General features: G+C 33.3%; 1 protein-coding gene and 1 long non-coding RNA gene across 4 annotated transcripts in view; both read right to left on the bottom strand.

Annotated features, from left to right (window-relative positions):
* The window catches only part of LOC130636880 (cytosolic carboxypeptidase 1-like), a 29876-nt gene extending 14215 nt beyond the window's left edge, over window positions 1-15661 (bottom strand). The window contains exons 1-14 of one of the 3 annotated variants that reach the window (XM_057446744.1): window positions 15332-15661; window positions 11261-11400; window positions 10628-10695; window positions 6525-6594; window positions 5912-6064; window positions 5498-5629; window positions 4984-5077; window positions 4862-4899; window positions 4212-4358; window positions 3682-3756; window positions 2374-2571; window positions 1849-2057; window positions 1186-1271; window positions 89-391 (exon numbers count right to left, since the gene is read on the bottom strand). In XM_057446744.1, coding sequence (XP_057302727.1) covers window positions 89-391; window positions 1186-1271; window positions 1849-2057; window positions 2374-2571; window positions 3682-3756; window positions 4212-4358; window positions 4862-4899; window positions 4984-5077; window positions 5498-5629; window positions 5912-6064; window positions 6525-6594; window positions 10628-10695; window positions 11261-11400; window positions 15332-15354 — 1736 coding nt within the window. In that variant the 5' untranslated portion in view covers window positions 15355-15661. Of the gene's footprint in view, window positions 1-88; window positions 392-1185; window positions 1272-1848; window positions 2070-2373; window positions 2572-3681; window positions 3757-4211; window positions 4359-4861; window positions 4900-4983; window positions 5078-5497; window positions 5630-5911; window positions 6065-6524; window positions 6595-10627; window positions 10696-11260; window positions 11401-15331 lie in introns of all 3 variants that reach the window. The other 2 variants (XM_057446731.1, XM_057446738.1) reach the window with 2 other exon arrangements.
* A 3180-nt stretch (window positions 15662-18841) lies between these two features.
* Window positions 18842-20966, bottom strand: LOC130637027 (uncharacterized). The gene is made up of 3 exons (XR_008982293.1): window positions 20795-20966; window positions 19308-19453; window positions 18842-18917 (listed from the first exon to the last, which is right to left on the bottom strand). It is a non-coding gene; the product is annotated as an uncharacterized LOC130637027 (long non-coding RNA).
* Window positions 20967-21107: the final 141 nt, after the last annotated feature.

Raw genomic sequence — 21107 nt, 5'->3', positions numbered from 1 at the left:
AGTAACCTCTCTGGTAGACAAATGGCTACAGTGACTGTTAAAATGTTAAAAAAAGTGATTCGCTGTATCAAAATTGGCTTATAATTACCTTGACAAATTTGTTGTTTTGGGCAGTAATTCTTCTGGTTCTACAGGCGGAAGATGGCCATGGATACTAACAGCAGTTTCTTTCACGAATGGTGACACACTTTTTACTTTGTTTGATGCTGTGGAATCAACAACAGTAGAACAATATTGATGATTGGATAACTTATGAGCTAGTATGTGACTGGATAATTGATCATCATGTGACTCAACACAGCATAAGTTTGTAGATTCGATAGAAGACATCTTTAACTGGATACAACACTCTTCAGTGCTGTTATTCGAATCATTTGCATCATCAAAGTCCCTGAAATCACAAAAAACATAAAAGACTAAATAAAATCCTGTTCATATTCTCTGTTTAATCACTTCAAAATATCGAGTCTGAAGCAATATAATATACATAGGCTGAGTGAAACGCTATCCACTATTACAAACAAATTTCTAGCTTAGTAAAACAACCAAAGTAAAAAACAATTGATTTATCCACATATATGAGCAGATATGTGCAGAGATGTCTATACAAGAAGCATTTTCTTATCCTTTAAATGTATTTCCAAATGAAAATACTTTTATATGTGCTTTCAAATTGCAAAAATGTTTAGAAAATATAAAAAGATAAAAATTTTCAAACATTTAGATCTATACACAGAGATGTTGACAAAATGCTAGATGGACACATTTATCGAAACCGTTGATAAAATGGCTGTGTAAGATCCATGGTGGATAAATAAAAATCAAACTTTTTGCCTCCAAATTAGCACTTATAGCAAAGAGCAGGTTTTGATAGATCTTAGCCTCGTCAATGCGAATAAATATGGTTATGAAAAGCAGAGTGTCCACTCAATGTTAACTCTTTACTTTTCTGACATTTTTGAATTTTTTTTTACTCAAGTAAATTTGATATGCTTATGGATCTGACTATAAAAAAATTAATATATCATTTTTTAAGGATTTTAAGTTGAATCCTTGCCAAAAACTGAAATTACTTGTGATAATTTTCTAATTATATAAAACAAATTACTGATATTTCTTATTTTTTTCACATTTTTATAATGTTTTCCTAGCAGAGTAAACATCCCAAAAAAGCTTATTACTTACAGGTCATTTGTTGATTCATTTATATTACCCATCAGTTCTGCTGTAGGAATGCGAATCAATGGATTTGAACGTTCCTTCGTGACAACCTAAAATAATACATAAATCTATATGTGGCAACAGTGTAATGTTTATTGTTAACTTCAATGAAAAGAACAACAGTTTTGATAATCAAGTATACTTCCAGGAGAAAGTTTATCAATCAATTTTAATAGATTGATATAATATGCAGGCCTATCAATCAGGGAAGAACAATTGCTCTTGCTCTCGCAAGGGCTCGCCTAATTCTGAGAAATAAGAAACTAGCTGAACCATTAATTGCTTCCCGAATTCCAAAAATAGTTTTTCTGGCCAAACAATATCAATTCATCTCACATGAAAATCAAAGTTCTCTTTCTTATTATTTACAGTAAGAAAGAACCAAAATATATAAAAAAAGATAAAATAAATTGATAAAAAAAAGACTTTGTGATAAAATAAGCGTGATAAACTTATTCTATTTATTCAGATTGCTTGCCAATTTTAAATTATTGTAATCTTGGGGGAGCGATTTAATGCACGGGTGTTATTTTCTTATTGATAGGCCTGAATATGATACAGAAAGTCTTGTGTACACAATCTTTCTAGGCTATTCAAATCAACATAAGTCAACATGCATACTATTACCTGACTTAATGAAAGCTCTGGAAAGAATTTCTTGTAGTAGTCAAAATTAACAATATTGATTTGTTCCTCAGAACAATCTCTGTTGGGTTCAGTGCCATTGATTGTAATGTTATCGCTTAGTATAGCATTCTCGTTTGATACCCTGTTGTTGTCATTGCATGACTCTTGTTCATAATTGTCTTCTTCATCTTCGCCATCTCCTTCAGACTCTGAAACCACATCTAAAATATTTGTTAACTTGAAAATGTATTTGTGTTGTCAAAAAGTATTAAGATTGCATATCCATATAAGAAATTTAAACAACTCAAAGTTAAAAAACGTTTCATCATTTAAAAAGGTCTTATAATAAACAAAACTTTCGATCTTCGTCAAACAGATATTTCAGTTAAGTTAAGATAAAAATTAAAGAAAAATTCACCTAATTTGCTGGATATTACATAATTAGATCATAGCAAAAAAAAAACATGCTCAATGCAGTAGTTTATCTCATTGAAAACTAACATTTCCACTTTTACATTGCCTTACCATCAGTATAGGTGTCTGAACTAGTAGCTTCAAACTCAGATTCTTCAGAAGTCTTACAGTTGAGACAATTTTCATTGCTTTTCGTCGAGAAGGAGAATGAAAAACAACTTTTTGATGATTTTATCTGCAGCTTGTTTTCTTTAGTACACTTTCTTAGAATCATGATAATTAAACGTATTACACTATCAAGTTGTTTATCTAAAGGAAAATGTCACTATGTGAAAAAACCAATGGAAGGTCTTATCCATGCTAGCATTTATGCGTGTGTAATTACACGTGTGTATTATATACTATTTGATCAAGCTCTACACATTAAAGACAACAGGTAAGAACATTTCCCAAAACAATATTTTTGAACATTATTAGATTTTTGGCTTTTTTTAACCATTTGGTAAAAGTACACAATCTTATACATCCTATACTTCATTTTCAGAGCTTCAAAATCTTCATTATAGATGCTATGACTTTCTCTTTCACAAATTTCTAAAAATAATTTTGTATATAAACAAGCCACTGCTTCTGAATTCCAATCATGGATATTTTCCATTTTTCTTCTGGCTAAGTGGATTTTAACCCTAATGACTAATTTATTAATAATAACAAAAAAAATTTCTACCTAATTCTGAGCTGTTTATAAGAAGCACGCTAAAGTGTATTCTAAGACTCGAAGTGCAGAAAGGCCTAAAAGGATAGTTACATGTACCCAAAGTACAGTTAACGATGGAATAAAATTTTATTTGCTGAAGTAAACTTCCTTTGGTCTCTTATAAAACTTCTACAAGTGTAAGCATATTCAAGTTAAAGTGAAACTTGATCAAAAAAATCAAAGTGAAATCTCACACTAGCACAAAAATAGCAAAATGGTAACCATAACTATATATTATTTTACTTTAGGCAATATGTGTAGCAGAAAAAATATACACTGTGGTGGTTTGAAATCTACTTTGGCTCAAAACTTGACTTTGACATATTATTGTTAAATGTAATGTAAACCTTTTGCTTAAACTAAAAATGTCACACCAGCTTCAGTTTCACTTCAGGTACATGTAACCGACCACTTAAAAGTTATACTTAAAAGTTCTTTTCTTAATTGCTTCTAACGCTTTAACAAATAAAATATTCCTAACAGCTTTAAACATTTCTGCAACTTTTTTAAGTAATAGAGGACTTCACACAGAGTGATTACTCCAAGAAACACATGTTCAGTTTTGAGAAATTTAGGATCAGATACTATAACCTCATTTATTTTGAAATTCTAGCAAACATGGTAAACTTACCCAAACTTCTCTTATAAACTTGTCTACTTACTGTCAATTCCTTCCAAACAAAGAAAGTACAATGTTCTATATCCTTCTATTGATAAAAATGATTTTCTTCCGAAAGCTATATAATACATAAAGTATTTAGGATATTCCACAACGTTTTTATGTACTAAAGATAGCATAAGTTGAAAAGCTTAACACAACAAATTATGTACTGAATATGGTTTATGCCAAAATGCTTTACTTAATTTTTTATTTACTGAAGATGGTGTAAGCCGAAAAGCAACTTATGTAATAAAGATGACGTTTGCCAAAAAGTTTTACTCCATTACTTTTTTATGCAAAAGGTGTACACCCAAAAGTTTTACGCCACATTTCTTATGTAGTGAAGATTGTGTGAGCAGAAAAAAGCAACTTATTTACTGAAGATGATGTAAACTGAAAAGCCTTTACTTTTATTCAGTTTCAAGTACTAAGAGAGTTAATCAAAATTTTCAGGTATTAGCTTTTTGTTTTTTTAAGGTATGAAATCAAACTGAAGATTCCTTTAAGTTGTATAATCTTACTATAACTTACTATACAAAGTGCAAGCCTTTATAACATTTAATATAGACTTTCGAATAGAAATGTGACGATTCCGATGATCAGACCGATGCCATTCTTGATACAAGGATAACATAAGAGATATAACTGTTTGGTTGACAGCTTTCTTTGCTCCTGTTTCTAGATAAAAGAATTGAAAATGAAACAATAAAAAGGTCAAGCATGGATTAATAAAATTACTTTATTGCGCAAGTACTTAATTGGTGCTTGTGAATTACTTTATAATGACATTTTTTTAGCGTTAATACAAAACAACGTCATGCATAAAAAATTGAATATAAAAATAACATTCTGAAGAAATTGAATGAAACTATGTCAAGATATTGTGAAAACAAGTTATTGTAATTCTAAGCAATTGTGACATGAAAAAATGCATAGAAACTTGGTCACAGTAATGTCAAAAAAAATATTGCATTTGCTATTTTGTATGTCCACGGCATGACTAAAAATTAATAAAGAAGAAGTTTTAGTAAAAATTATTAAAGTAAAACGTATTTCAGCAAGATATTTAGTGCATCCTTTAGCATAAAGTCACCTTACATTACCAACATGGGTTTTATAAGTCACCCTACAGACAAAAAAGAGTAACAATAAAATTTAATTAACAAACGCTTTTTGCTTACTGGATTTACACAATGCATGCAACAATTCCAAGCAGTTTCTAAAGAAAAAACATAGAAAGTTAATATGATCGACTTTAAATTTCTCAGACAAAAATTAGAAGAAATAAGAAACAAAGATGTACTTAAGCAGTTGCATCTTTCTCTGACCACACGATGGAATCAACTTCAATATTATATTGATTACATCCCTTTTAATCATTATATTGCTATTGGCAACTAAAACAAAAAAGCAGTAACTTATAACACACTTGTATTATTAAAAGTTAAGGTGACCCACTACATACTAATAAAGTTTTTTTATAAACCATAGTTCACACCAGTGCGATAAACAGCAATCCTTCATGTAATTTTCACAAAGCAATTTCATGCGCGACAGGCTTAATATAGAAAATGCCTCAACAAGAAAAATTGTTTAATTATTTTTTGCTGTTTTAACAGATTCAAACTTTATTAGACTCTGGTTAACATAACACAAAAGGAATTCTAATAAAGAAGTCACAAGGTGGCACTTTAAAGGGTTTGTTATTATTAGAAGTAAATCAAAGTATATCAGTTTTTAAATATTGTGCATTTCATTAAAAGCAGCAAGAGTCAATTGCTCCAACAAACAAAAGTTATAGTGATTAGAAAGATTACCACTACTCGATGCTGTCTTCATCAGTTGAATGATGGGTAATAGTACTCTACTATTTAATGGTGCAGATTTCATAATGGATAAAGATGCATCTAAAGCTCCGCTCAGACGTAAAACACTTCCAAACCTTTTTTCTGTACAAAATAGAAAAAAATTATAACAAATAAATTAAAAGTTAAGAAATGCAACGTGATAAACTGACATGTAATATGCCAGGGTGCAATCCTGGAATTTAAAACAAAGGCCACCCAAGTTGGGAATTTCATAAAATATTTACCATAGGGTGAACCGAATGATTTTATTTTCTCAGACGCTTTAAGTCGCATTAATTATAGACAGCAAGTCATTATCAAATAGCTCAATGTAACTTCTTTCCTGTTTTATTTTGAGGCCAATGGCATAGAAAATAAACCAACCTTTAGTTGCTATTTTGATTAACAAAGTGTGGAAAGATATCCACATGTCTTCAAATTCTGGAATCCATGACGAATAACTTTTTGTTGCGTTTACAAATGATTCCATTACAACACGCAAGATGCCAGCATCAAAAAGTATTGTAAGTCCTTTACCTATTTATAAAAGAGAATGAGAGGCAGAAAAAAAAACAAAAAAAAAACAACAACATAGAAATTATAATTTAAGCTGAAGTCAATCTATCTCAGGGTGACCCGCAAAATTTTAAAAATAAAATACAGAACTTTGCAGAGCTTTTTTCTGACAAATTAAGTTAAAACTTCTGGGTCGATTTTAGGATTTTTAAAGATAACGGTTAAAACATTTCAAAACCAGCTAAATTAGCACCCGATTCAGGTTATGGCAATTATAGCATTGTTTATAAAAAATGTAACCAATCGTAAGAAAGTACTTATTAGATCTGTTTTTGGAGGATTTTTACTAAAATTGCTATTTTTCCAGATTTACCAGGACTAAATCTCTTTTACAAATTTTCCAGTATTTTCCAGGTTTTCCAACGACTGGAACTCTATATCTCATAAACCTATTAACCAAAAAATAATGACATGTATTTACCAACAGTAATGAGAAGGCACAATGAATCTGTAACCAAATAAGTTGTCTGGTGATCAAACATGCAGGTAAACTAAAATATCAAGTATGAAAAATGTTAACTTTTTGTATATGTTGAAATCAAGACATTAGGGAACTTGCGCAAACTCAAATTTGACAGATGACGGTACCTTTAAAGATTGGGAATAGCGAATTGCTTTGGAAATAACCACCCTGCATAACTTCCCCGCGCCGTATCCTTTTCTTGCCGACGTGAAAACCATACGTAGGCACGTAAGATACAGTGGTTGTGACCTAAGACTATTTATACAATCATTTCTTCAGGCACAAGTGCTTAGGGTGAAAAAAATGTGCGGCAAATAAATGGTAAAGCAAAAATGAAACTGACAAGCATAAACAAAGTCAGAGAGAAAACTTCTTAAGCATAAGCAGGATGAAAAGAATTGTTATAAACAAAGATATACTGCAAAAATTATGCAAATCTCTACCGTCACCTGGCGAAAGTTCTAGAGACAACACAGGACAAAGTTTTTTTAAAACAAATTCGACTCCAACAGATTTTATAGTACATGTGAGTGATGGCAAAAAAGCTGTGGAAGAGTGGGATAAATTATGTGCGAGGTAGCTAGCTATAGCATAGTTGAATAGTGAGCCTTTTTATTATAGTATAGTTGAATAGTCTTTTTATTTAGCTAGGTAGCTATATATATAGTAAAAAGAATAGTTTTAGCTATAGCTAGCTTGCTACATTTTAGCTGGCTAGCTTCTTGTTAGACAACACAAAGTTCCGACATGATTGAAAGGTCTTAGAGTAATTTAAACTGTGTAGCACAGCTATATGCTGACTGCATGATCTCTAGAAGTGGCCAAGTAAATCTCGCAGCGTGAAACAAGTGTACAACGTACTAAGTTCTTTTTATTTAGTCAGTCAATATTATCATCAACCATGCAATTTCAAGAAAAGAACGAACCTACACAAAAGACATCATCAACTAGTTTAACAGAAAAACGGTAAAAGCTTAGCTTAAATAGCTTAAAAATTTAGCTTAATTTTAATAGGTAAAAAAACTAGATGGAATCACAATTTAGCTGTATTAGTATATTAAATAGTTTATATAATATATATATATTTATTATAAAATCAGCCAAAAATCCTTGATAATATAACACTGTTTCGAAAAGCTTCGTGAATTTTATTTTTAAATAAAGTGTTTTTTTAAAATACATATATATATATAGCTATATATATTCAGTTTTTTTAAGAAAAAGGAAATTTATTTAGTTTGCTTTCCCAGTATATAAATCTTGCAATAAAAGTTTTTATATATTTAGTCAGACATTGGGATCATCGTGCACAATTACAAAATCAAAACAACAAAAAAACCCTATTATTTCATCAGAAAAAGGGTAAATATTATATTAAATTGATCATATTTTAACCTTAATAGTTATATAGTTTGCTAGACTAGTAGATCTTGCAATAGGAATTAATTGTAAAGTTTTTTATATATTTAGTCAGACATTGGGATCATCAGGTAACATAACGAAATCAAAATTTCAACCGCCACAAAAACAACAACAAAAAAACACCATCAGTTTAACAGAAAAGGGGTAAATTATACTATTTAGCATTGATTAGTGTTCTAGTTCAAAAGGGTTTATTTATTACAATTTATATATATTTGTGCTTCCTGTCTATAGGTCTAGGTGGCAAGAGGGTGACTTACTGATCCTGATGAAGGAGATATCTGTAAGAAACCCCTTTCAAACAAAGAAAGGATCACCGCAAAGAAGAATGGCATGGCAAGACATTGCAGAAAATTGCGAGAAGTCAAGCATAACAATTCCTGTTTCCGAAAGAGTGGTGAGAGAGAGATTCCAGATAGTAAAAGACAAGTTTTTTTCTTCTGAGGGCAGAAGAAAAAGGCAGTGGAATCACATGTACATACAGTGAGTTGGAGCAGTTGATGCAGGATTTAATTGATTTAGAGCGCGACTGTGAGAAAGAAGCAACTGAGAGTAAAAAAGAAAACACAGAACATGATCGCGAAAAAGCTATAAATATAAGGAAAAGGTGTATGGAAAGAAAAAAAAAACAAGGATAATAACAGGATGGATTTTTTTAGAGAAAGGAATGAATCTATGATGAGAGATAGAGAGGAGGAAAGGAAGCTGAGAAAGGCGGAATTGGACTTAAGAAAGGAAGAGACTGGTTTAATGAAAGACCAGCAGAAACTTTTTCAAGATTCATTACTGCAAATTCAAGCTCAACAGAGCCAAATGATGCAGTTGCTGTTACAGAAACTTGAAAAATAAAACGTTTATGTATTTTATAAAGAATTTATGAATTTGCTGTCCGTAAGCGTATAAATTAATGCAGGATAAATTTTTGCGATATTAATTTTTGCGATTAAACGTCCAAAAAAAAAGAGTTTTACGGGATTTATTTTTGCGAATTAAGCTCTCAGCAAGAAAATATACATTTGCCTCAATATTGTTTCTTAGAAGATTTGTGGCTATAAAAATAGCCGTTTTAATTTCAATCATCCAGATAAATACGCTTCTAATGTTGGGGGCTGGCAGTTAAAAAATGTTGATGTGCAAGAGCCATAAATACAGGTCCTTGCATTACTTAAGAGAGCAGATGCAATATACTGTTTTGAAACAGCACTTAAACCTATCTTTTGCATCTTTGAGTAGTCTGTAAATTTGAATTCAATTCAACTGACACCCTGACTGATGACATGCGCTCATTATAAACACGTTCTTCTTCCAATAGGGGATTTTTAAAACCTGTTTGTAGCTGCTCCCTATGAGGATATGCAGGGTCACCATAAACACATAAAACTGTGCCATCAGGAGCAATTGAATATCTTTGGAGAATATCCATAAAGCCAGATTGTGCAAGAAGGTAACAATCATGTCTCGAGCCTTCAATTGGACCAAACAAATTCGCAATGAGACCATTGGGAGTGGAAACAGATTGCATTTTGTAGCCATGGTGTCTTTTATGGCCACTGTACATGGCTTTCTGATCTGTACCTGGTCGAGCAATCCCCCTTAAAGTGCCATCAATAAAACCCCAACAGTTATCAAGTGGGGCACCTTTTGCGTGTATACAGTCTGCAAAATCTTTCAAAGCATCCTTTGACAACCACGCCTGATTGAATGATGTGAGAAGTCGTCCAAATCTATTGTGTATGATATCCAAAGTTCTGTTAAATATGTAGAACATATCAGGTACAGACCGCCCAAACCGCGGAATAAGATCTGAAAACCTACATGGAAAGGCAAGGCGACGCAAAGTCAAACATAAGGCCTCCATTGGGTCTATGGTCAACCGATTTTCTGTTTTAACTCTTTCACCTGACAACCCTAGGGCATCACACAAACGTAACAAATCTGTCTTTCTAAATCTAAAATCTGCCCAACATTCATCATCTGACCAATTATCAAGAGAAAATATATCTTGCTCCCAATAGGGAAACACAGGATTTTTCTTTTTATTCCGTGTTTCGTCAAGAAAAAAAAAATATTCTTCTTCATCAATGAAACCATTCTCAAGTTGGAACATTAACACATCCTCCATGTTTGTTTACAAGTTTTAAAAAATGTTTCGCGCCACCGTTCGCCACCTTTTGACTTTTGCGCAAGTTCGATTGTAAACATCAAAACGGACCGACGATCGGGACCGATTTCCGCGCCCCAGAGGCTCGTACGTTCGTAAAATAGGGGTTTGCGCAAGTTCCCTATTTCATACTTTTCCCTGCAGTGTTAATATAAGAACTAGAATTGTAGTAATAGTGTTGTATAATTGCCAAATTTATTATATTAAGAATTAGATGTGATTATTGAGGAAAGGATGGTACCGAAATATTAATGACATGGCAAAAAAAGCATTGCCCTGACCAAAGCATCAAAATAGAAATTTTTTTTCCAGACTCCCTAAGTTATTGATTCTCCCTGACTGTACATATTGTATGTATGTAATGTATGCTAAATTTGTGTGTATCAATATTATGTGATTTATCATTTAGCAATTCATACATGATGCACAGAGAGTTATTATATTGCTCAGTTCATTACTACTACGCAGACTAACAAACCTTTAGTATCTCAAAAAGAAGTGAAATCCCATCTTTGTGTTTAGATAAGAAGCTTTTGCAACATTTTTCTAAAAAGATAAATGATAAAAAAATACTTAGCTAAGACAAATATGAATGGCATAAATTTTATCAAGGGTCAAAAATTATTTCAGGTGTGGTGGAACAGGTGGTTTTGAATTGTTTTTGTTTATATCAACAATTTAATTTATTAACAAATTTTATTTTCAGATTTAAAAACTTAAACATAGAAATAAGGGTTATACTAAAAACCACTTCCACACTTTTTTTGTTTAATAATAAGCTTTTTAAGTCATTTTTTCTCATGTAATATCCACAGAGTAGATCAAGGGTAACTGAAGTAACTGATAATATTCAAAGGTTCCTAAATGTTTTTTTTACGTAGTAGCTGTTCTTTCTTATGATCAAAGTTCAAAAATACATTTTTACAAGTTCTAAAAAAAATGCAAATTACACATCATTTTAAAAACAACAAGGTAAAGGGATGGAGGAGAGATGCCTAAAAAATACCTTGCGCTGCTTCCAATTATTCCTCCCTGCTTGTTCAAGATCTGTGGACGTATAATAATCTAAACAAAAAGGCAGGGGAGGGAGGGGGAGGAGAACAGCAGTTACCTTGACTTTGTAAAAGTTGGTGAAGCTTAGTTGTTAGTTGCCTCACTTGACCAACATCGTTATCCTCCTCTGATTTTATCTGCATTTTATTTTCTCTCAATGCTTGATCAAGTTGCTGCAAAACTGCTCCCAGTCGACTGCTTGAAAAGAAAGTACAAATACAAATTGTTTAATAACATTTTTTAACAAACATATTAGCAAAAACAGTAACAGTATCATCTATATAATAATATGCCAGTTCCATGTCTCTGTAACAGGCAAAATGAATGTGTTCATTTTCCATTGATGTTGCCAAAAAATGCATCTGACGTTACGTTTATTAACACTACTTTAACGTCAATGTCCTATATTAAATTGATGAAGTCATTACAGCGCACCTCAAACATTGAGGTCAAATAATTTGGAAACGAGGTGGTGATGTCAATGATTTTTCACCTCATGAGTTACTAGGGTCCACCTAGGACTAATTTGGGTAATTTTGCCAAACCTGGGTCCCCAAATCTGTTTCAGAATGAACAAGTTGATGACACCATCAGAAAACCTTCAAACCCAATAACATCTCTGTCATAAGTACATGATCCTATACATTTTCTTGATCAGCGTTTTAAGAACTATCAATGAAGGCCACAGGTATACAAATTTTTAAAAATTTTTTGACTTATGACAGGCCATTGCTGACGTCAGCAAAATTTTGAAACACTTATATCTCATTAACCACTTAACAAAAGCACATGATCATATACATTTCCTTGATCAGCAATTTAAGCTCTACACAATAGAGGCAACATGAAGACAAGGTTCTAATTTTTCTTTGTATATGGGTTTGTGACGTCATTCAAATGACGCTTTTTTTTAATTTTTATTCTGCCTCAGTGGATTTTTGCACAGGCTTTATCGACTCGTCGTATAATAATAGGATACTTCCATGTGTCTGTTTGTTTGTGAAGTTTGCAAAGTGGATATTGTTACGGTTCTTATGTTTACTGACAAATTAATATAATAGTTTGATAACATTGCATTGTGCTTTTATGTTTGAAGGCTATATAACTTAAAAATGGATAGAAAGAGCTGACGTCATCTCCTTCGCCTGTAACTTAGGGACCATTAGAGATCAGTTTAAAGACTATGTCCTAAAGCTAAATCAACCAACCTAATAGAACCAACTAGTGGATGAAATCATAAAAAACCTTTCTGCACATCTCTTCTACTCAATAAAGGCAACAGGTAAGAAAATGTCTCCAAATATTTTTTGTACATTAGTGGGTTTTAGCTAACTTCTTAACGGTTCGTTAAAAGCACACATTCCTATACATTATTTTGGTCAGAGTTTCAAACTCTCAACAATAGATGCTACAGATTAACAAATTTCTGAGAATAATTTTTATTTAACATAAGACACTGCTGACATCATCAAAAATTTGATGATAGGCTCTTTTCATTTTTCTTTTAGATCAATTTGGCTTTTTGCAGTGTGGACAAGTTTGTGCCCTTTATATATACCGTAAAGCTTCGATTAAGTGCCCCCCTCAAACAAGTGCCCCCCTTGAATAAACGCCCACCCTAGACCTGAAATTATTAAATACGCCCCCCATGAATAAGCGCCCCCTTCAATAAGCGCCCACCCTTCGAATAAGCACCCACCCCTCGATCTTCAGAAACGGGCGCTTATTTGAATTTTCAACAAAAATGAGCTGGAAGGGTTGATTAGGAATTAAAAGGTACTTGTTTTAGTTTTCTTTATTATCTATTTTTTCTTGAATTTCAATTTCCTTTTACTTTTCATCATGATCATAGACATAACAAGGAAATTTTTTTAAAACAGCTTCGTGGACTGTTATATCAATTTTTTTTTTGTTTCTCCTCGAGTTTTTCCATCAAAACTTGCGCAAACTTGATGTTGTTGGTCACTGCTGTGTAGTTGGCTGGAACCACTAAACCAATATCTTCCTTATCCGTTTCTCAACCACCTCTGCTTTTAAGTCATGTTTTTCTCATTATTGGTTGTAAGAAAAAATGTCAAGAGCCGCAATAATATTATAGGGACGTACCCCACCAAAACATGTTCACCTTCTACAAGTTTATAAATGCCCAAAGCATGTTCATCATTATGTCCATGCTCTTGGATCTGGTTTGCAATAAAGTTTCTCCCCGATAACTAGAGCCCAACAATCTTTATAAATGTGATGACAAATTTTTATAATTCACCACTTCGCCTGAGAAAGAGAAGCAAATCAAAACAAACAATGATAAAATCAAGATGGCGAGTGAGCATGAACTCGATGGAAACGATATGGATGCAGATATACCTAAAAAGCTCTTCTCTTGTTTAATGAGATGGGAGACGAATCTGATTTCGTTGGAAGCAAAGGTTGGTGCGAAAAGTTCATGAAAAGCAATGGACTGTCATTGCAAAGAAAAACGACCGTCGGAAAGACCCAGAAATGGCCATAGCCAAGCTTTTAGCCTATGTTTTTTACGAATCAGGAGGTTAAGAATACAACACAATTATACTATGAATAACATTTACACAATGGATGAGACTCCTATTGGTGTGATTTGATTTTCTACTTCGACATTCAACAAAGCAAGATCCAAGAGTGTCAATTTGAAATCAACGGGGCATAAAAAAAGCTGTATATCAGTTTGTTTGACCGCAAAAACAAACAGAGAAAAACTTAAGCTATTTATTGTTTTCAAAGGCACTAAGAGAGAAGTTAAAAAACTGAATAAAGAATTTAATGGGAAGTGCGTTGTGGCCACAACATCTAACAGATGGATGAACACAGAATTGACGAGCAGCTAGATTAACAAAGTTATCGGATTTTTTGCTTTTGGAAGAAGCCTTTTGGCGTGGGATACTTACTCGTGACACATTGAGAATTCGGCTACTGACTCGTCAAAGAGAAAAAATGTTGATGTGGTTTTTATTCCTGGAGGGTGCACACATTATATACAAGCACCTGACGTGTGCTGGAACAAGCCTTTTAAGGAACATTGCACTGAACTTTATGATGAATGATTGGCTTCAAAAGGCTTGCACGAGGAAACGGATTGTGGCAATTTGAAAAGAAGAAGTTGTTCAGTGGATCTTGAAGTCATGGGAAAAGCTTTCAAAAGAAATGATCCAAGATTCGTTCGTTTCTTGCGTGGTTACTTGCAACACTGATGGCAGCGAAGATGATAAATCACTTGCTTTAAAGAAGGAAAACAATGTCATGATGGACACAAAATGTTGAAGGAACAGTTTGTATACATCAATTCAGAGGAGACAAACCTGTTCGAAGTCAACGGAAATGATATTGCAGATGCTTGTCCCGATTTATTACTCATTAATGATGACAAGGAGGATGACCAGGATTTAAATTAAGAAATAGATATTCTTTAAAAGAAAAAGATTGATATTTGGTTTTTATGTTTTCCCAAAATCCTCTTTTTTGTACTAAGTGCCCCCCCTCGATTAAGCGCCCCCATCGATTAAGCGCACACCCTAAAGGCTCAAAAAATTTATAAGCGCCCGGGTGCTTAATCAAAGCTTTATGGTATACAAAAAAAATTAATTTCTAGTCATAAAAACAATAAATTGCTATCTTTTAATTCTCAAATCTTTAAAATAAAATTTTTGGTGTGTTTAAGTATTATTTATTATTAGTTATTACCTGTTCATGTCCACATCAACAAAATTGTTTACTGCCAAAAAGAATTTTTTATAAAAAAATAGATGCAAGAAAAAAACTCGTAAAAAGTAAGTATTTCTTTTTCTTGCAAAGAAAGGAATTTATGACAAAATGTTGTGAATTTTAGGGCATTTTATTTTTACACACTTGGAGTGTAGATGATAGTTAACTGCCATCCAGATATATAAGCAATCTACATGCAGTACGTAATATATTGATGCACAGTGGGTTTGTCCTGCAACCGCCAGACTGTGGATAGAATCATGCTCGCTGTCAGAAAATATGTTAGCGATGCACACAGTAGCTCTACTTCTATATATATAAAAAAAATTCACTGCAATAATTTTGATATATTGTTACATAGACAAATACAAAGAACGAGACATTAGAACTATACCTTTTTCCTTTAGGAGAAGCCATTGTAAATTAAGATGCTTGAAATGCTGCTTCAACTGTGCTATCTTTTATCTGTTGTCTTTAAAAAAAATTTTAAAGCTACAAAATACAAGATATATATTTTAAATATTAATACTATCGACACAACAAAGAGCATGTGGCAGTGATACAAACATTTCAAAAACCCCAAAATTGAGTTTTATTGACATATATGCTAAAATTAATAAAACCTATACCTCCCTTAGATTAGCAATTTGAATATTGAATATCTCAATATAACGTTGAATGCAAAAGTAAGCTTGTTAATATATACTTTCTACCTTGGACTTGTATTTTAAAAGTGTAAGAACTTCGAAAGTCTCTATAAATCTTTTTATTTTTTTGAAAAATCTTTATCTGTTCCCGAGATATTTGTCTCAAAAGTTAAAAGTTGCTCATGACGTCATAATTATTGCAAAATTATGACGTCGTGAGTATGCATCGAGCATAATTATGGTAACTAAATATTAAAATTTATGTAAAATGTTCAAAACGCATCAAAGTGAACGGCCAGAAAACATTTTTAACTATATATATTGCTTGTCAAAATGTTAAATTAACTCCCTTGCAGAGCATACTCATGACATCATGCGTAATTAGTGAATCTTCCTAGTCCAAATTCTAAAGAACCAATCAAGAGCTTTAAAAAAAATATTCAAATTCCTTGACAACCTTTCAAGCTTCTTCATATGCAATTACCTTTATTTTTTGCGGGAGGTAACCTTAATATAACTTTAACTTTAAATAACATATACCAAGGCTAAATTTTAACTGTTTAACACCCAAGGAGTATTTTATATCATTTGTTCGACATGCAAAATTTGATCTTTTTTTGAATGTTGCTGATATTCATCACATTAAGTTGTGCTAAATCACAAATCCAATTAGGTGCCCAAATGATAAATCATTAAAAACGGCTAGTTTAAAATAATAATATCAGGTGGCGCCGTAGATTAGTGGTTATAGCTCTCGTACTCTGTGCGGGAGACCGGGGTTCGATTCCTCTTGACGGCGATTCAACATGGGCGAGTGAATGTTACCATAGCCCCGGGTTAACCCAAGCCATGTGAGGGAAATTGGGAAGGTGGCACACTGTGTGGGCCGTTGGATGTTGCCGGGAGTTGTCTAGTAGAGCGCGGGCCCTAATTGGGTCTGCGTCGCTCAAAATGAGCATTAAATACTCTAGGACTCTCCATCTAAGCCATGGCCCCTCCTGGAAATAATAGACAGGGTATATCCCTCGATATTTGTGAGGCTAGCCATGTAAAATATGCACATTTATCTATCTATCTAGGTAATCCAGTCGAGAAAAATACGCCACATATAGTAGGGTAATTTTCATCACATAACCAGACGTCCAGAACTACTTTCAAGGTTTTTAATCTCAAAGCGCTCTGGGAAACGTGAATGTGTTCACGGTTGCCAAGTTTTTTGTCCAGAGATAGAAGCACTGAAGACACGCGTTGGTGATGTCTTTGTTTCCCTAACAAATGAGTTGTGTAATAGCAGGATGGTGGGCATTCCCACGAAATTCGCTGGGATGTAGGTGATTCCAGGAGAGTCCCTAAAATGTAGGCATTTCTATGAGATTTGCTGAGATGTAGGAGATTCCACAAGATTCGCTGAGAGGGTTGGGTTACCAGTGTTTCCACGAGACACAGGTGTTTCCATGAGACACCCCAGGTGAGTTAGCTTTTTTTGAGAGACGCAGGTATTCATGGGAGGAACCTCAGGTCAGTAAGCGTTTTCAGGAGAGACACAGACATTTCCACAAGATACATCTTTTAAGGGTAAGGTTGTGGAAAACACAAGCATCTGGTTAGGGCTCCTTGATACCGAACCTGACGTCTTCTCCTTTTCTCAAACTTAAGTGTAGTTAACATAAAACAGAAGAATATACTTCTATATATACATAGCATGTTGTTATTTCTGTTGTTGCTTCACAACCGTAGCAATTAATTGCATAAAAATTTTTAGCATGTGAGGCCATTTGATTTTAGTTCAGACTCAGAGGGTTAATGTTTGCATACAACCATTAAAAAATACCAAACCAAAATTTTTTAGCGTTAATCTCTCAAGAAAATAGAAGATATGTCTAAGAGATAGGCACATTGTTCCTTCCTTTAGTTTTCAAATGCAAACAATATATACGGGTTTCCCAAGTTTCTATTTTTTCCGCGTAAACAAGACTATTTTGATTTTTCTGAACTATGTGGTAACCACTACCAAAAAGCTTTTCTCTCAATGTTGGCCCAATTACAATCGTTGTAGTCCAATTATATATATACGTATACGACCTTCTCCCCCAGTGCGCTTTATAAAGTTTTTTACATACCATTAACTTACCCTAAAGCTAATTATTTCATGTTTCGCCAGGAATATTTTTCTCTGTGTTTTCATGTAAATTTGCAAATCTAGCAACATTTTTTCAAGTGTTCATGCACCGTAGTAGAAATTTTAAAATCTTGCGCCCGTGGAACATAGGCTACAGCTTTTCTCTTGTTGCATTATAAAGATCGTGAAAAATTGCATGCTTATTTCGTCAATGCATTCAACGTTTCTTTGTTTCGTTTTTCAATCAATAAAATCGACATAGGCGTTATACACTATTAATGGCATAAATTTTCGCGAGAATTAAATTTTGCGATTTCGCGAATTTTTGGGCTTTTTGCGAAATGCTTTAGTACTGTCGACATACGCGAAAAAATGTTCTGGCGAATTTCTATCCATTTCGTCATTCGCAAAATTAATTTTCAAAAACCAAATTTTCATCTGGACAGCATATTTCCTAACAAAATTTTTTTCTTTCGCTGACATTGTGCAGCTGTAAAAGTGAAGAGTGTAGTCATTAGTCGGTAACTTTCTGTTTAGATCCTGAGAGTCCTTACGTAAATGATGAAAATGACTATTCCTCAGATAAATCTGCTTGGGATATACAAACTTAAGCCCGTTTTCATAATGGGTAAAATGCCTATTTATATACAAATTATTTGATCAACAGTCATAAAACTGTGCTTAAAATAAAGACATTAACCATGCAAATATTTAACAGTAATTGACCTAAGAAAATTCACAATTTTGATTGCGAAATTCTTACGAGAATTTATTCCATTAAGGTATAAATATATAGGTATAAGGTATACGGAAAACAAATAATAAAAAAGACATAGCGAACAGATTTTAAATATTTTTACATGCGCTATTTTGCTTTTGTGTGGACCAACATTCTAGTTATATCCGTGGGATTTAATTTGTTGAATCAAATAGAACAATAACCACCATTGATATTTTCCTATATTTCTCTATAACGTGTTGGGTGTTTATCAACTTATTCTCTAGCAGTGTGCACAATTTTTAATTCATTCTAGTTGTTTACTAAGACAATATTGAAAATGTTTATCTCTTGGTACTAAGTACTTAAAATAGGCTTCTCAATTTCTACTTGTGGTGTAACCACTCGATAAAACACAAATTTAACAGAAGAATTATATTTCAATAACTATACAACATCCATGAAGCACTTAAACAGTTTTGTACGCTTCATACACCTAAAACAAAACAGGAAAGTTAATATAACACATATCACGCAGTTTACTTATACCAATATATCTCACTTATGCACCGGTTATTTTTGTGGGTTTGGGCTAATTTTACAGTAAAATGTTAGCAAATTTGTTACAAATAAACTAAGAAAACGTAAAAAATGGTTGGCTTTCCATGACAAAATTTCTTCCTGCAAATTTCTTGATTACAAAGTATAAAGCAAATATTTCAGGGAGATTGTTTGCTTAACATAATAGTTTCATTCTATTTTTTTGTGTGTCAAAACCAAGTAGTGTTAAGATGCACAAAATAGTGATGACAGGATTGTGAATCCATTGTTTTTTTGCTACTGGCTAACAACTAGTTTATTAAAACAATCACAAAAAACTACTTACCATTGAAACATTGCTTTGATCAGCGCGGAACCTTGTGATCATATTTATCTTTAATGTATGGGATGTATGCTGTGATCACTTTCCAATCTGTGAGAAAAAGACCAACCAATGCAAGGCCACCTCCCCATGCAGCCATTGTAGGTCCCCTAAAAAAATAAAGAAAGCATTGCTTATATTCAAAAATCAGATTCAAATTTGGGCCAAATCAATCAGACGGAAGGAAGTCTTTCCACAATTTACCATCTCCTGCTTGCATTTATATTTAACACGGCATAAAAAAGTTTATTATTTAAAAAAAACCTGTCTTATTACCCTGATTTAACTTTTCTCAGTAACTGTCTTTTTTGACTGGCAACACTGGATGGCTGACATATCCTGAGCCTTCCATCTGGAATGTACAATATTATACCACTTTCCCAATGTCGTGTCTTTTTTATGAGCAACAGAGAAAGGTACATGGCAAAAGCAGCTACTAGTTGAACCTGAGATAAGTGTTAATCTATGGTGCCGTAGCTTAGTGGTTATAACTCTTGTACTTTGGGCGGGGACCGGGGTTCGATTCCCCTTTGCAGGGATCTAATTTAGGCGAGTTTAGAAATAATTCCAGTGCATCATCAGAGAATTAAGACAAAAGTCACGGAAATAGGATGTTTTGGAAAGGCCCACTTAGTCCACCTAGTTCACATTATTGCAAAGTTGTTTCTAGGGATGGCTTTTAGTCAAAATCATAAAGTTATGGTGCCATGAGGAGTTGCCAGATGACCACCACAGCTGTTTGTCAATCAAGTAATTAGGCCAGTTATACACCACAAAATGTCTTTGATAAAGTCTATAAAACATCGCCTGCAAATAAGAGGGTGCAGATAAGCCGCAAATGCCGCATATATAAGGGCGAGTTCAGACGACTTTACGAATTAAATTGACGGTTGTCCGCTGAAACCGCCCGCACTCTCCCGAACACGGCAGGAACATTCCCGAAATGCAACACCTTGTAACATAAACATGGCGGACGACAGTTAAAAGAACGCGCTTAAAGAGAAAGGAGGTAATAAAGTTTATATATAAATTATTTATCAAGTAAATCTTATCAAAAACCATAAAAAACAGTTCTTTTAAGAACTTAGCTACCATTTAGTTAGTTCATTTTAATTTTTATACTTTTTTAAATAATTCTTCGAGAGTCATTTATGGTATATAAATCTTTTTTTTTTCGGGCATTGTTCGGGACTATGCGGGTTTTTTCAGGCAAATACCTGAAAAATACCTAAAACTTTAAACCCTAATATCTCTGCATCCGTTTGTCACACAAGTACACGATCCTATACATTTTCTTGATCAGCGTTTCAAGATCTATACGATGAAGGCAACAGACTTTTCCACGGGCCTCATCGACTAGTTAAGAATAATCAATACGATTAATCTATAGCTATACTACTCTTGTTTTGGTTTGTGTGTAAGAACCTTGGCTAGAACGAATGGGAACTTACCAGGACTTTCCTTTTTGTGTAGTGTGTCTGGCAAAGCCTGATAAGTTTGTAACAGTGGCACGAATTGAAGACATTGTCGCAAAAACTGGTGATAAACAAACCCAGAGTGGGTCCAATAAAAGCTTACAGCCAGCCGTATAAAGCTTTGTATGTTTGTCTACTCACTTCGTTCAACGGCACCCCATAAATCGGGGTAATCCGAAGGAAACTAAAAAAGGGTTCCGGTTTTCTCAGATTTGTTTTTGTCCGTGAACACCTTTTGTTTTGTTCCAGGGGCAGGAGGAGAGAGGAAATCACTAGGGAGAAAACCTCG

The sequence above is a fragment of the Hydractinia symbiolongicarpus genome, chromosome 1 (assembly GCF_029227915.1).
Source record: "Hydractinia symbiolongicarpus strain clone_291-10 chromosome 1, HSymV2.1, whole genome shotgun sequence".
NCBI classification, from domain to species: Eukaryota; Metazoa; Cnidaria; class Hydrozoa; order Anthoathecata; family Hydractiniidae; genus Hydractinia; species Hydractinia symbiolongicarpus.
Note: the sequence above shows the minus strand (reverse complement) of the source record. Positions and strands in the feature narration are given on the sequence as shown.